Source organism: Microtus pennsylvanicus, chromosome X, assembly GCF_037038515.1.
Source record: "Microtus pennsylvanicus isolate mMicPen1 chromosome X, mMicPen1.hap1, whole genome shotgun sequence".
Taxonomy (NCBI): Eukaryota; Metazoa; Chordata; class Mammalia; order Rodentia; family Cricetidae; genus Microtus; species Microtus pennsylvanicus.
The window spans coordinates 134,996,587-135,014,074 of NC_134601.1; the positions used below are offsets into that span (position 1 = coordinate 134,996,587).

Below are 17,488 nucleotides of genomic sequence, written 5' to 3' on the forward strand. Positions count from 1 at the left end.
TTTTCTCTGTTTAAATATTATACTTGATATTGAAATATCCCTGAATAGTTTCCTCCATAATGCTGTATTAAAGCTATCAGTAATGGTAAGAGTGAGGCTGTCGCAGAGTTTGGATAATGACTCCGACAGTGCTCCCTATTAATTATATGGATCACCACACTTCATCGTCATGACGACGCGATGAAAGTAAGATAGAGGAGCGCAGGTTGATCTAGGTTCAGGAAATGCCCAAGTTCACATAGCTAACATATGGCAGACATGTGATTGGATGCGATTGTTAAGTTTACCTTTTTAAGAATCTAGTTTAATTGAAGCCTGAGACGCTCACATTTTATTCTAGTGAAATTGTTTCCACAAATGGCACGAAGCACTATGTTTGACTACAACTGTCTCTAAAGAAGTGCTCTGAAGTCTGCACAACACTGCAAACTCTATCAACCAATGCACGAGGACAGGAATGTTTGGCCTTTAAAATGTATGGTTCACAGGGTATTTGTTATTATCCTCAGTAAATCCCTATGGGTCTAATTGGACATGGCATGCTGCCAACCAAACTCAGGAACAGACAAATTAGAGTAAGAAGCTGCCTTAAATGCTTACAGAAATGACAAAGCCATAGCCAAACCAGTTCTGCTGAGTGCATCACTGGGGAATAGAGACCAGGATCTTGTTTGAGGTATTTGTCACAGCACTGCATCCCCACCTCTGTATATGTATATCATTTCCCAACACATACAGCATCTTGCTATTTAGAATTAAAATAGTATGTATCTCATTGTCAGTTGCTGCCACAGAATTGTGCCATTCCCCAGGATGAGGCAATTCTTATAGTATCGTCCTTAAGGGTTCCATCTTAAGACTGAGATTCGGGGATTCAGCAATGTTTCTACTTATTTCAGGAAATAGGGCATGATTATCCACACATATTAATTGTTCATGAAACATGTATATTAAGTCTAGCACACTTTCAGAGAAGTGTATAGATCACTAAGTATATGACAATTCAATGGATTTTTACAGTAAATGCATAATTATAACTGATACCCAAGAGAGCAGAATGCTAACAGGACCCGGAAGCCCTTTGCAGCAACCCTGTTTTTCCTTCAAGCCGTTACTCATCCATGAAAAGGCAACCATTATCTAGGCTTCTACTACCACAAACTAGCTGTGCCTGCTTTCAACCTTAGTCTTAAAGGAACCATTCAGCATGTGCTCTTTTGTGTCTGGCTTCTTTGCTCCGCATTATGTTTGTAAGACAATGTCCATGTCTTTGTGTGTAGCTTTAGACCATTCATTCTGCATCTCTCAGTGTATGGCTGCTTGGCAAACCAGGCAATTCTCCTGTGTATCTATTGGCAATTGTATTCTTTTATCGCAAATTAATTGAGTTGATAGACAGATACATATTTTTAAATCCTAGTAAATGCAGTAGCCGAGAGAAAGACACACAGGGAATTGCAAGTGGCGCTTCTTCCCATTATTTAACACGAGCATGTCACGTCAAGGTGAAATTGAAGTTGGTTCTGTAGCAGCTGTTTCAAATTCATCATCTTTACAAAGGTACCGATACGAAGATTGGGATTCTAGTCTGAAGCAGGGCACCGAGAGGTTAATGACTGCCTCACATCTACCAGACAGAGGCATCAAATCCCTCCTATTTGTACTGGATGGATTCTACTTACGCCCTTTGCTCCAGAGCCCACAGGGAAATGTAAAGAAAGCAAAGAGAAACATAAGATTCGCTTTATTTTCTCAAACGGAAATTGAGAAATTAACGGGAGAAAAAAACATGGAATGAAAATATCTGGTATGAAAACAGGAATAAATATAAGAGGTAAAAAGATGCGTCTTAATGAAAGGTGAGGGAGCGTGGAGACTCACTCTTCTGTCCTCTCCTCTGCCGTGGCCGCTCTTCGTGCTTTTCAAATCCTCTAACTCCCTTTGAATACCGCATCACCACGCAGGCCTGATAAATTAGCAAATAGTCGACTTGCACCTTTGGATTGGGGTCTGAGTTTCTTTTTGACCAGTGAAAAAGAGAAACCCCTTCTCAGAAGCAGTATCTGACCCTGCTAGTTTTGTGTCAAGCCTGACACAAGCTAGAGTCATTTGGGAAAGGGATTCTCAGTTGAGAAAAATACCTACATAAGATTTTCCTGTAGTCAAGTCTGTAAGGCATTTTCTTGATTAATGACTGATGGGGAGGGTCCACCCCAAAGAGAGTGGTGCCACCCCTAGGCTGGTGGTCCTGGGTGCTATACGAAAGCAGGCCGATCATGTCATGGAGAGAAAGCCAGCATGAAGTGTCCCCTCATTCTCTCCGCATCAGCTACTGCCTTCAGGTTTCTTCCTCTGTTTGAGTTTCTGCCCTGACTTCCATCAGCAATGAAGTGTGACTTCATCGCTGACCTCCGGAGTTGACTTCACAGATACTGCTAATTTGAATGTTATAGTTTTTGTGCCCTCCTCATGGAAGAGGAACCATGAGAAACACACAGAACAACACAGACCAGAACAGCTATCCCAGGTGGGCTGCAGGCTGCAGACACAGGACTGAAATACATGTTTATGCTCCATGCTGCTGTTGGTACATGAAGACACAGCTTCTGCCGCGGAGTAAGAGAGTTTATTCTGAAGGCAGATATGAGTGGCCATGTAATAGTCTCATAGCAACAGAGCAAAGAAAGTTATGAGCCCTTTCAAATACGCTGGTGGGTACCTCAGCTACAGCCATGGGAAAGCCTCTACTGTAGGCCTTGCATGCTGTTTTAGGACATTCTTAGTCTTTGTGTAGGTGGAATTGAGGTGTCTGTTACACAATTCCAGAAGGGTTTACCTGGTACTCACCAAGATGTTGGCTTGCAAAGAGAAGTGGGCAATAAGTGCTCTTTAAAAAGCGAAGACAGCAGAAGATAAATTATCAATGGGCTCTGGGCCTGCAATGTTCCCACTGCCCACAATTCTAATTCATCCATCGGCCTTGTAGAATGTTAATATAGATGTCATTTCTTTGGGGGCACTTCCGTGCACACTGCTGAGATGGTGAGTTCCTTACATAGCGATGTGATCATTGCTAATTAGTTGGGAGTTAATTGCTGGTACATTGACTCAGGTTCCTTAATCGGAGTCAGTCTGTCCCGAGTCTTCCTCCCACCTTAGCGACTGGTCCAAAGATGATCCAATCACCGCAGTGGAGAGGACACAGGAAGATGAGCCGGCTTTGCCTTGGAGCTGTTCCTATACATGTGAGACTCCAGTGAAAGATCAATGGACTCAATAAGCCTGAGGAAATAATCCGAAATCCTGTGTACCTCTGAGGGTCTCTGGTATGAACTTAATAAAAGGTTGAAATTGAGAAAAAAAAGAAAGAAGTTTCTAATCTTTCCATCAACACTACAGCAGTTTGGGAAATGGGTCCTCTCTTCAGAGTCAATGTCCTTCCTTCCTTCACTCATAGATTCAACAAGCATTCCTGATACACTTACTATTTGGCAGTCTTTATAAGAAATGTTTGTGACTCACTCAACAGTAAACAAAGGATAGGGAACTCCCTTCTCTCATGGTACTTACTTTCTAGTGGGTACAGATACAACAAACAATAGACATAATCAATAAGCTATTAGTAGAGCATGGTGAATGGCAATGCACACTCTCAGCACAGAGAATGGCTCTAATGACAAAGCAGAAAGCTTTGCACCATTACTGGAACCTGTGCTTTTAGCCAGAATGAAATAGGCTACCTGAGAGTTTGGGGGAAAGGTAGACATACTCTAAGTTGCATTTTATAAGGTTACACTGACTACTCTGTTGAAAATGGACTGTGGGTGTGAGGGGTATGGAAACTATACAAAAGCAGTAAACTATGTCAGTGGGGGGGGGGGGAGCTGTAGAGAGAGGAAGTCTAGCCCCAGTGTGGTAGTAATGAGAAAGACAGGAGGGATGAATTCTAAATATGTTTTGAAAGGAGATCCAAAGAGATTAAATTTACTTGGCAAAAGATGGGTGTCAAGGATGACTTCAAGATTTCTGCCTAGGAATTATGAAAGTTGCAGGTGGAACAGGTCAAAGGCAAATGACCAGACATTCATTGTTGCTTGTGTTGAGTTTGAGATGTCTGTTAGACATACAAAGAAAGATGTTGAAAAGCGCTTGTATATGAGTCTGGAGTTTAAAAGAAAGACCTGGAAAGAGGTGTTCATCAGCATACAGAGAGTATTTGAAGCCAGAGAGCTTGTTACAGTGAAGTTAGATTGAAAGAAGAGGACCAAGAACTAACCCTGGAAGGCTCCAATGTTTAGCAGTCAAGGAAAATAGTAGAAACCAGAAATCAAGACCAAGAAGGAATAATTGACAATCTGGATATAAAAGCAGGAAGGTGTGGTATCTTGGAGTTTATATAAAGGATGGTTATTAGGGAGAGACTGCTGTTCAATTTAGTTAAAGATATCGAAAAGAAAGGGGCAAAAAGATGGAACAACGTGGAGGTCATATTGATGTTGATTGGAGGAGTCTTGCCACAGTGATGGCTAGCAAAGCCTCCCTTCGAGGGAGCAAGGGAGGGAGAGAAGAAGGGAGGGAAAAAGGTAGAGATAGAGATAGATAGATAGATAGATAGATAGATAGATAGATAGATAGATAGATAGATAGATAGATGGATGGATGGATAGATAGACTGATTAGAGGGGAGCAAAGAATTAAAGTGATACTCAAAAGTGAACATAGTGCCAAGAAAAATATTTCGTTAATGATTGAGCAGAGTTCTTGATGACTATGACATAAAGAGATAAAGCATTGATTATGTTTGTGAACAGTTAAAGGGGTTGACTTCTAGTGTATGAATGGGAGCATGGGGCAAAGATGACACATGAGTTGTTAAGCATTTGAGTAAAGATCTAAAGAATATGGGTGAATTGGGCATGTTAAGACAGTAGGAAGAGACATGGAAACATGAGAGATAAGAAGTTCACCTATGCTTAATGGGAAATAAAGCAGAATATATGGACACAGATGTAGGTAAGTAGAGTGCTACTAAGGAACCTGGAAGTCCTCTGCTAGCTGTAATGTGCTCATTGAGATAGGAAATAGGCCCAGCAGTTTAATGCTGCTGCTACCTTCAAGATATGCATAGATTAATCATGCAACCACTTTCTTACTACTTCAGGGACTGCCATTCTGGTCTCAGTTCTGAACATTCATCCAAATTTTACAAATGTCTCTCCTTATTGACCTCCTTGATTCTGCCCCATTGTGTATATATTTCATTAAAACCAAAGTCTAATTATCTTACTCATCTGCTCCAACCTTCAATAGATTTTCATTTTTCTCAGACAAAATGCAGTTCTTGCTTCTTATTCCTACCTTCCTTTTCCAGCCTCCCTTCTACTCCTCTTCACACACACTGTATTTTCCACACCCACCTTCTTGCTAGCTCCTGAATGCGCCAGTTGTGACCATTACACAAGACAAATAACTAGTCTTCTGCCCATCTGATAGGTTTCTCATGGTCCACACTATCACATTCCTCAACCTTCACTCAAACAGCTCTTCAATGACCATGACATTTAAAGTGGCAATTCCTGTTTTACATTTTCTGTTGTCCTTTGTTACTCAAATTTTATAACACTTACCAGTATCTAATATCTAATAGATATGAGGCTACTCACTTGCTTTATAATCAGTATTTCACCACTAGAATACAAGTTACAAAAAAGCAAATAATTATGTTTTATAAAATTCATACAACAGTTCTATTAAACTGTTTCTTAGCGGAAAATCAAAGAGAAAGGTGTATAAAATGCCAGTAAGTGCTCTTGATTTGTATTGTAAGATTCAAGACATGCTGGCTTCTAGTAAAATGATAAACATTGTAACATAAGTAATTATTCTAGCTTTTGATGCTTATTTTTATGATAGAAGTTTTCAAGTAAATACAAAGTAGAAAGATTAGCATAAAGAACACATAATACCCCTTATATCAATCTAACAATTGTTAGCATATTATCTTCCTTAGTTTGTCTGTTTGTTCTCATTGTTAAAGTATTTTAATATGAATTAAAACTATGACATTTTATCCCCCACACCCTCCTTTACATTATTTAAAATACAGAATATTTTCATCAATAGCTGCAATGTCGTTAACAAAATGATTCCTTAATAACATTCAACAACAGTCTTGGTCTGGGTTTCTATAGATGTATATAAATACTATGTTCAACAAAATCTTGGGGAGGAAATGACTTGTATTAGTTAGAACTCTCGGGTCACAGTTCATCATGAACGGAATTGAAGACAAACACTCAAGACAGAAACCTAGAGGCAGGAACTGAAGCAGAGGTCATAGAGAGAAATACTGCATACTGGCTTGCGCCTGTGACTTGCTCAGCCTGCATTCTGATAGAACCCAGGACCTCCTGGCCAGGGATTGCACCACCCACAATAGGTTGGGACCTCCCCTATCAATCACTAATCAAGAAAATGCCTTACTGGCCTGTCTACACCCCAATCTTATGGAGGCATTTTCTCAACTGAAGTTCCTTCTTCCCAGATGACTGGGACTTGTGTCAAGTTGACAAAAACATATATAGCCAGGACATAGTCCATACTGAAATATTCTTCAAATTATGCCTATACATCAGTAAAGAGTTTCAGGAAATTTTGAATCCAACTCCCATTTGTAGGGCCAGAATTCCTCACCCTGGGTGATTGATGATTTCCTCCTTACAAAGTAAATCCCCTAAACAGATGCAATTAGCAAACTGTGACAGTTATATGTTTTCGAGGACATAAGTTTGACCCATTACAATATAAAGTGTGTTTGCAAAATACAAGAGTTATCTTGAGATTATGCTCAATAGAATGTGTTGGGAGAAAAGGGAGGGTCAGACTCCTGTGCTCCAGCACCTGTAATGTTCTAAGCACACATATGGTGGAAAGTAGTGAGGGCCATGTCCCACTTGGTACTTAGCTTTGTCTTCATTAGAAGATGATGACCAGTAACCCTTTATTTCTTAGTAGCTTTAAACTACCACCTCGGTGCTTGCTTTATATTTTTTAAACTTAAAGTAAAATTTACATATAGAAAATGGCCAATATTAAAGGTGCAATTCAGTGTTGACAAATGCACATGTTCTGTGTAACCTATAAACTCCGTGAAGATGTAGAATATTTCAGTTAACACAGAAAAACACTGCAGTACACCTTTCCAGACAATCACACATAGCCCAGCTACAGCAACAGCTATCTTCATTTCTTCTACTCCAGATATTTACTCCTAGACATTTCCCTACACTAAATATTTACTCTTTCATTTAGCATAATGTTTCTGAAGGTTCATTCCTTTTTTATTGCTGATTAATACCCCATTGTCACCCAAGACATCCCATATAACTCAAGTTTATTTCTTTGTCATCCTAGAAGATTATCTTTCTATATTGGAAGAATTAAAAAGTAGGCACAGTTCCCCCAAAGGGAGCAATGTCTCATTATTTCTAGTTCCTCAATAAAAAGAGGGGGGGATAAGTATGAATTCAAAAAATGTAAGTGGTTTTACATATTCATATTTTTGCATATTTTTCATATTTGTCCCTAGATTTATCACTTTGTTATGCTTGGAAATTCCCAACAGAATGGTTGAAGAGCTTTAAGGTGTAGACTTTGCTATTGAGATGGTACTAGTACCAATGCCTCATGATTTTGTTTTGCACTTTAGTTATTTTTTTTAAAAAAACTTTCTTTTTCTTTCATTGTAGGCTTTGCTCTACTGGGAGGACACCCTTGTTTTCTTACCACCCAAGACATTCATCTGGGTGTGAATGAAAGTCTTACGGACACAGCTCGGTTTGTAAATTTTTTTTTCTTTCCAAATGTTACTTCAAACTCTGATGTATTCATGTAAAAGAGAAGATGACGATTCTCCTTCAATAATGGTTTCCTCCTCTCAGTGTCCTTTGTACCCCTCCCATTTACTGGACTCTTTGCTTAATGTTTGAAATGCCTCTCTTTCATCCTATAGCCCCTTTCTATGAGAGTCTTAGTTTGCTTCCATTGCTATGATATACACCAAGGTAAAAGCCAGGACAAGAACTCAAGACAGAAACCTAGAGGTAGGAACTAATGCAGAGGCCATCCATGTTCAAGCACTGCTTCCTTGCTTACTCTTCCTGGCTTGCTCAGCCTGCTTTTTTATACCATCCAGAATTACCTGCCCTGGGGTGGCATCACTCCCAGTGAGCTGTGGCCTCCTCTGTTGATTGGCAATCAAGAAAATGTCCCAATGGCAATCTGATGGAGACACTTCCTCAACTGAGGTTCCTCTTCTTATTCAACACTAGTTTGTATCAAGTTCACATAGACACAAAAATCTAACAAGGAGAATGGTTTAAGTCTTTTCCTTAGCAATTTATTTTTGTGTGCATGGATGATCTACCTTCATGCATTTCTGTGCACAATGTAAATGCCTGGTGCCCTCTGAGGCTAGAAGAAGGCATTGAATACTTCAGGATGGGCTTTACAGAGGGCTGTGATCCATCATGTGGGTGCTGGGAATTGAATCTAGATCTTCTGTAACAACACCCATTGCAAATAACCACTGAGCAATCTCTCCATCTCTCCTTAGCAATTTCACAGAGGTGTATTAAAAAAATTCCAAATTTAAAAATTATCAAGATGACTCTTACATTTAACAATCAAGGAAGTGTGAGTCTAAGAAAACTGCCATGTTCAATGGTTCATAGCTCATCTGTACCAATAATACAAATAGCTAACATTTATTAATCATTATATGAGCAAGTATTATTCTAAAGCATCTACCCTAGTAAGAGCCTGAACAGATTAACACACAAAAGTGAAATGATATAATTAGAAACATACATGCTAGCTGTGATAGCACAGAGTCTCAAATGCCAAGCTATTAATATAGTACAGATATTCTTAATTAGTAAAAGAAAATGACAGGCCATTGAAATACATACTCACTTAGAAATTCTGACACAGAATGGCTCCCTCATATCCAATAAGTAGTCTCCAAAGTCACCATGGATGTCAACCTCCAGTCAAATCCTAGGAGAAGTGAGCATGAAAAAGCTATCTTCACTTCAAAGCTATCTTCCAGAGAAGTACCACAGTCAGTGGCAGCAACACTACACTGGCAAGTCCCAGCAGCTCACACTCAGCGAGAAGAAAGTTGAGCTCACTATATAATATTGAAACATTTGAACATCGGTCTTTTGACTTCCTGTGTAAGGATCTTACGATTGTCCATTTTTAGCTCATAAATACACAGTAAATACCTTTGTTGAATGTTTTATGGCAATAGAGAAGACTAATTTCCCCCAAAACATCTCATGACACAATGCAATTCTTTCCAAATAATGTCTGCTCTTTATTCCAGCTCCTCTAGTATATGCTAGAGAATTTGCCTTAGTTGACTTCCTAAAGAGATTTCAAGAACTCTTCTTCAAACCTTTTATGTTTGAAGATGTTGCGTTATTTCATATAAAGCAATGGGAGTACAAAGAGGTGATGTCATTGTCTTTTGGATAGTAGGGACACAAAGAATAAATGAACATGACATTTTAAGGATATTTTTCCAAGTATGCTGCTACTTACAGAGATTATATTGCTCAGTGATTCTTATTACAACAAAGTAAAGCAATTTAATTCATAAGCAAGTAACAAAAGCAAGTGAAAGAAAAAGACAGGACTGCATCTAGGAGAGACATTTTGAGGGGGGACCTCTAGAAAGCACCTGGTGAGCAGGAGTGAATAAGGCAGCGTGAACTAATGGTTGCAGAAGTACCCAGCTGAGGGAATAGCTGAGCATTCAAGAAAAGGTAAAACAGTGCATTCTGGCAGCTAGAACAATATTAGGGCCCAGAAATCAGCGGACTGTTAGGAGACTCAAAGCAGGAGACAAACATCTAACTGTAGCTGATTGCTGGGGCCGAATATAAACATGTACCTTTCTTTGACTTCTCTCCGAGCAATTCCCCCTGTGGGTCCTTAGAGAAGCTCTACACATTTCCAGAGCCAAACCATCTAGTCACAAGCTCCAGTGTAACTGTGACCTTTTGAATTCATCCAATTTCTTCTAGTGTATGTATGGTAGAATAAGGATAAAATTGGATCCATAGAATTCTTTCTGATCATTAAACCCAACCTAAAAGGTTAAATAAAAATAATAGCTACTTCTTAAAGGATTTTTACCACAGACAACTTCTGTTATCATTGTAAAATGTTTGCAAAGTCAGCATTATTGGCTCAGTTTTATAATCAAAGAAGCCATGAGACACAGAAGTAATGAAACTTAGATGCTAAGTCTGGGTTTCCATGCTTTTATTACCTACTCTTGCTGCTTCTATTTCATGGAAAAAATAAGTTGTAGACAATATTGACTTGTGGGAGCTCTCCAAGATCATCATGCTGAGGTTTGGTGAGTCATTGTATTAACCCTCATAGAACTCTACATAGTCATACTCATGGTTCTGATTTGTTATAACAATAAGATACCAAATACAATGAAAAAGACATATGAAGTAGAGTTCAGAAGACACCAGGTACGAGCTTCCAAAACTCTTCTGGTGGGGCTGCACAGGATAGACTTAATACATGTGACACAGTATGTGAAATATTGGCAAGAAAAGAGGCCCACAGTAGACCCAGCTCACAGTTTTTGCTGAAGGCTGTTCACATTAGCACATTCCAACCAAATTCTTGCCCCCTGCCAACATAAAGTGTGTGTTTATTTCAAGCCATATTGTTTATGAAAACATTTTAGGCACAGTGTTATCAGTTCTGAGGAATAGTGGAAACTCCCCCAAATGAAGTTACCAAATGTTATTCCAAGAGCCAGCCTTAAATTCGGGTCTTTTAAAGGGTAACAGTCAGGCCTGCTTTGTTAATTCAAACCATTGTGTCCTCTATAAGATGGGGTTCTGATCCTGAAGATCCATTTGGTTTTTTAGTTTTTAAAAGATGTTGTCTGCTTCTTTTATTTATGTGTGTTTACCAGTGTGTGTGTGTGTGTGTGTGTGTGTGTGTGTGTGTGTGTGTGTGTGTGTGTGTGACAGCATATATTTGTGCATGTGGAGATCAGGGAACAACTTGTAGGAGTTGGTTCTTTTCCTTCTGTAATGTAGATTCTGAAGACTGAAATCAGGTCATCAGACTTGGCAGCAAGTGCCTTTACCCGCTGAGCCTTCTCACCAACCCTAAAATTCACATTTTTTATCAAATGCATGTAATGTATAACATATAAAGGAATGGTTCCCTAAACAGAAATGTGTCCCAATGTAAATATCTGTACATATGTGGACAGTTATAAAGTAATTTGGATTACTGTAGAAATGGAAGATAAGGAGATTAATGACAGGGTTTTTAAAAGCTAGTTTGGGAATTGGTAAGTTTGTTAAAACATAAAATTCTGTCCCCACACTTAGAGGTTTGTTCCCCTGTTAAGTTTAAGATGGTTTGTATGACTCTAATGATGATATAAGAGCAATTGGAATCACTTTGGGAGACCTTGAGGGCTGGGGAGAAGGCTTGTTCAGCAAAGTACCTGCTGTGCAAGCAGAGGGACCCAAGCTTTGATCCCCAGCATCCACAGTAAAGCAAGATACACTTTAACCCCGGTGCTGGTGGGAAATAAAGACAGGGGATCCTTGTAGCTCATTAGCCAACCAACAAGCCTAGCTGAATCAATGAGCTTCAGGTTCAGTGAGATAACCTATATTAAATAAATATGGCGGAAAGCAAGTGGGGAAGACACTAATGTCACAATGTAAACTTCTGGCCTCCACACATGTGTGTGCATGCACCACATATAAAAGGGAGACTTGGGAAGCTGTGCAGAAAATCCAGACTGTTACGCAGTGATCTATTAATGAAGTCATGGTAAATAAAGGGATAAATAATAAGAGATCCACATGGCTTCATGACAACTGATTCTAAAAGGTGAAAAGTAATAGTGGCTAAATTATTCCAGATTTGTTGTTAATTGTGTGTGTGTGTGTTTCTGATCTTGGGAGAAGGAATATACTGCATTAAAGGTTGAACCTCCAAGTACATACTTCTCTATGCCAGTGGAGATAAGCACCTTAGGTGACAATGAGAGCTGGAGACGTATGTATCAGCTCAGTGGTTTTAAAAAACTGAACTCCACAGGTTCATTGTGGGAGAATTTCAGAAGGTCATACATCAAGGGCAGATGCAATTAGGGTAAAAAAGAGAGTATGTGTAGTCGAATATAAGAAGAGGCTGGGCTGGGAGATGGGGGAGTCAGACGAGAGTAGCAGTTATTGGAGACATTGACTCTCTTCTCTGTATCCCATTACCACTTAATCTGTCAAACTATCTGACAAACAAGGTATGCTGAGATTCAGAAATTCAATAAACCCAAATTGAAGAAGACAAGAGAAATCCCCTGCCTTCCACAGAAGCAACTGAACAGGGCAAGGAGGGAGGTGAATCTTAATGACATCTACCCTGCAATATGCACGGAACAACACTTAGCAATTGGATCCTTTGCTTTCTGTAGAAGTTTAACTTTGGAAGATGCAAAGGCACTGTGTAGTGCTTGAATGACAGTGCTCGCCCTTTCTAGTCAAGAGAACAGTGCGCGCGCGCACGACACTGATTGATGGTACCGCTTTCCCAATCTACCTGTCTGGCTGCTTTGGGGGCCGGGGACAAAAAAAAAGTGTCTTATGTTGGTGGAAGATGAAACTGGTGGAGGTGGATTCAATAGGTGCAGCCACTGGAAGGTGAGGGATAAAGCAAAGCTGGCTGGTCTCTTAATAACTGTTAAATGCAATTTCCAGACTATAACTTGTTCTTTCAAATGCTTTAATTATTCATCTATTCAAAACCAGTTGTTAAATACCTGTTTTTTTCTACCAAACCTTTTTAAGCATTGAGAATCAGATGCTGATTAGGTCAAACAAGATCTTTCTTGGGGGTGGGAATATACGCTATTACTTTATTAAACAACTGAGCGAGAATGAATAGCAGAGTTGATTGGAAGATGTGCTGGGATGAAGACAAGGCAGTGTGACCTGCCTGTGGTCACCTTACTCTGTGGTCAGGGAAGGCTTCTCTAAGGATGTGACAGTCAAGCTGAGAGATTAATAAAAAGACAGAGTCAGACATGAAACCCTGTGGGAAGAACATCACACAAAGAAAGAACGTCTGGAGAAGGGCCTAAAGCAGCGGCAAGCTGCTTATTCAGGAGCAGAAGGGAAGCCAGGAATGCCCTAAAATTAGCAAATATATCGATTTTAAGTCTGAAAATACTTATATACATATGTATGTGTGTTTTCAACTCAATTTTACCTACTCAAGGAAGGAAAAAAATTACATGAAGCCACATCCCTAATTCCAATTCCGATTTACATCCCCACCCAGCATACAAGCAAGGCTTTGTTGTGTTTCCCTCCTTCCTCTCCACTTACCTATTGTCTTTTTGATGCCAGCCATTCTAGCAGGTGTGGTAGCTCCTTGTGGCTTAGATTTGGACTTCCCTTAGAGTCACCACTGAACACGATTTCAGAATAGATGTTGGCCAGTGGGTGGCGTCTTTGCAGAAATGCCAACTCCCATGCTTTGCCCATTTTGGAAATTAGGATTTGTTTTGGTGTTGAGTTGTAGGAATTCCTTAAATATTTGGCATTTTGACCTCTGTGCTCAGATACATGTATTACAAATATTTTCCCTTTTCTTGCAGATTGCCTTTTTGCTCATCTGATTGGTTTTCTCATTCATCTTTCATGTTACATATGTTTCCTACCTTAAAAAATATATTTAGGGTCAAGTAAGATCTTAAAGACTAGTAGAAAAGTATCCTAAGGATGATTTTTACAATTACTGAACAAATATCCTACTTCTTTTCTTCTTGATTTATAATAATATAATCTGTTTATCATACAAGATATTGAGGATAAACTTTCCTTAGCTAAACCTGAGTTGAATACCGAATAATCTGAAGGTAGGTAAATTAAGAAGTATAATGATGGCCAGGCAGTGGTGGCGCGCTCCTTTAATCCCAGCAATCAGGAGGCAGAGGCAGGCGGATCTCTGTGAGTTCGAGGCTAGCTTGGTCTATAAAGTAAATTCCAGGACAGCTAGGGCTGTTACACAGAGAAACCATGCCTTGAAAAGCACACCAAAAGAAGAAAGATGACCAGTCCCGCAGGTCCAGTTATTCAGGGTCTGAAGAGGCTCTACCTGTAAGAATCATGGGCGAGAGAAAAGAAGGAGATCAAGCAGAATTCAATTGTCAAGGTCTCCGTTTATTAGGGTAATGGTTACAGCTTATATAGCCCTTGAATGAGGAACTTGGCTTGGGGTGGGGAGTAGGGGGTAGCAAAGGTCACCAGTTAGCACACCTGATATTTTTTTTTGTGTAAGAGGAAACATTCTTTTTGTGGTTTTGTTAACAGACAGTTCTCAAGATAGTTGGGATCTGGGGCTCTCTGCAAACATCCTTAGGACAATGGTCCCTGCTATCATCTTTAGGACAATGGTCCCTGACAGAAAGAAAGGATGAAAGAAAGATAAGAGACTAGCATGTCCAGTCCCATCCGCCCAGAATTAAAATACCACACAGTTCCCACAGCAGTGGTGTTTGGGAGGAACTGCTGTGCTGAGGAATCGCAACACCATATACAGGTTCAGTGATTCATTAGGAGGGTTCTCTTTGCTTCTTGGCCAAGATTTACAGCAATTAAAAACTACAAGTGAAAAACACAAAAGGAGAGCTGAGGATACAACTCAGGGATCCAGGCACAAGGACTTGAGTTTCATCCCAACACTGCAAAAAAATTACAAAGGGAAAAGACGTATGTGTGACATGTGGACCATATTGCCACAAACTTCTAAGTCTTCACTAAGTGAAGTACACAGGAGGTACTTAAATCACTCAGCAAAACAGTTACCAGGGTTTTTGTTGGAGACTGGTCACATAAACACACTTAATTACTCCCTCAGAAAAACAGATCCCAGAGTTTTTATTGGGGACTGGTTACTTCAGCCATCTGCCTACCCTAGATCCACATTCCGGCACCTTAGGAGGAAGGTGTTCCACACAATCAAAGTCCGTATATACTTACCAGTTCAGGACCCCCCCCCAACACACACACACACACACACACACACACACACACACACACACACACACACACACTAAATGCTGCATTTCCAGATGCCAGCCCTGGGCCAACCTTGAGAGCAGGCCATTTCGAAGGATCGCCACATCAAGCCTGGTACATAGCTCTTTCCTGCACAAGAAGGTGTTTCAACCTTGCTACCCAGGAAACAGTATGAGAAGCTTTGGTTGTACACAATGACACCATCGAGAGCTGTGTAATCATTTTCCAAACAGTTATTCCGTATTTTATTTCTTTTTCAAAGCAGGTCAAAGTCCTAGAAGATGTACAGGCTCCCTCTCCAGTGGTCACTGATAAAGAAGAAGCTTCTCAGTGACCAAGCAAAATTCAGTTTAAAAACTGGTTAGAGAACTTGAATTTATCCTATACCATGCAGGGACAGCCTTAAAGTTTTACTCATTTCCCTAATGGAGCCCAGATCATTGAAGGAGAGGAATCCCACAGAATCAAATCTGCTCCATTGCTTCCTTTCCTTTCTTGAAATCTTTCTTAACAACACTCTTCCACCACCGAATGTACCAGAAAACACAAAACATGCCTGTGTACGTTCCATGAAATTCACTTCAGATTTGAAAGTATTTTTAGATTCTCTGGTGTTCTACTGGGGTTAAGAGTAAGGTATTCTATTTTGTTCCTTGCTTTGACATTGTACTTTAAGATGTCACACCAGGAGTGACACTTAACTATGACTCAAGTCACCAATTCTTCGGAATTTTAAAATCAGACGGAGCTTGGCTACAGCAGTGAGACATTATCTCTCCAGCTCCCAGGCTCTGGGTTTCTTCCATAATGACAGCAGTTCATGCCTAATGATCTGAGTGCTCTGTTGACAGGGGCATGATGGTTTCACAGTCATTTTCGCTTTAATACAGTAGTTAGTAATGCGACTTCAGGAGCCATGTGCACAAAAGGCTCAATATAAGAAACCAATAGTGTGATGTTGTTCTACTGTGATGACTTTCACCACGGGTGTAATTTCCTTAGGTAGCGACTGCTCCCATGCTCTGCTGACGGGAGGCTAAGAGAGCACCACCCCCTGGATCCATTTTCGGGAGCTATCATAAAGGTTGGCATAAAGTTAGAAGATGACTTTGTTTATTCTTTCACAATTCTAGAGGGTGGAAAACATGTGCCCGTGTGTCACCAGCATTTCGGTTCCCTTTCTGCTGTCTCCCAGCAGTTCTTCATATTTCTTGGCTTGAAGCTGCACCACTTCTAAGTCTGCCCTCATTTTCTCTCCATATTTTTTCTCTATGTGTTTCTTTGTATCCTCTCTTCCTTTTTTAAACATAATAGTTTTGTTGATTATTTGGGAATTTTTCACCATGCACCCCAATCACACTTCCCTGGTCCATTCCCACACTTGTGTCCTCCCCACATACAAGAACGAGGAGGAGGAAGAGAAAGTTGAATTTGTGTTGAGCAGCAACCATTGGCTTTATGATTTCTCCTACTTACTATCATTTCTTCTTAACTAATTTAGTCTTCAAAGACCCTATTTGCAGGCAAGGTCACATTCTGAGTTTCTGGGTGGACAGGTGTTTTGAAGGACAGAAGTCAGGCCTTACGGTCACAGAGACACTTACCCTTGCAGCAGCGTGGGAGAATTTCCTATCGGTGCCATGCTGATATTCCAAATGATGAACCAGAGGGAGGGATCTCATTGAGTGTGGAAAACAGCTAAGAGAGGAGCGAATCATCATCTTATTGGAAAGAATACTGTAAAAAGATGAAATATTAATATGAAAGTATTTGTATTGACAACGTTAATATCAGAAAGGCAAAACATAAATAGCAGAAAGGCTTTTGATAAAGCATTTTCAAAATTGCACCTAGCAAGAAATAGGTGTCTAATTAGATACTAATAAATTGCTACGACCTAGATGATATGTTCAGGACAGATATATGGCCTTGGTTAAATGGTCACAAAACCCAATTTCTTCAAGTTTAAATCCTGCTGTATTTTTTTTTATACAGTATAGGGTAAAGAGCAAAGACTTTGAAACAGGGCCAGTTTTAGTCCAGTTCACGGCTTTCCCACACTCTAGCCCTTATGGGTTGCTTCAGTTATTTCTGATTCCCAGTTTACTGGGTTGTAAAATGAATATAATAATATTTCAGGAGTTTCATGAAGGGTAATGAGTTCATGTTGTAAAGGTCATGGGCACAGAAGGAATTCTTACACTGTTGACTGAAGCAAGTTATGGTTTAATGCAATCTCAGGACACTCTATGACTCAGCTCCAGCCATTTCTGTGGTTTCATAGACAGCTTGCAGAGACTCAGTTCTGAAGTTACCAGGGCACATTGTGAGGAGGTCATTCCAAATAC

General features: G+C 40.0%; 1 protein-coding gene across 2 annotated transcripts in view; it reads left to right on the forward strand.

Moving 5' to 3' along the window:
* Positions 1–17,488, forward strand: part of Otc (ornithine transcarbamylase) — a 72,421-nt gene that overhangs the window by 21,207 nt on the left and 33,726 nt on the right. For both annotated transcript variants that reach the window (XM_075956664.1, XM_075956663.1), the window contains exon 4: positions 7,749–7,836. In XM_075956664.1, the coding sequence (XP_075812779.1) occupies positions 7,749–7,836 (88 nt within the window). The remainder of the gene's footprint in view (positions 1–7,748; positions 7,837–17,488) is intronic.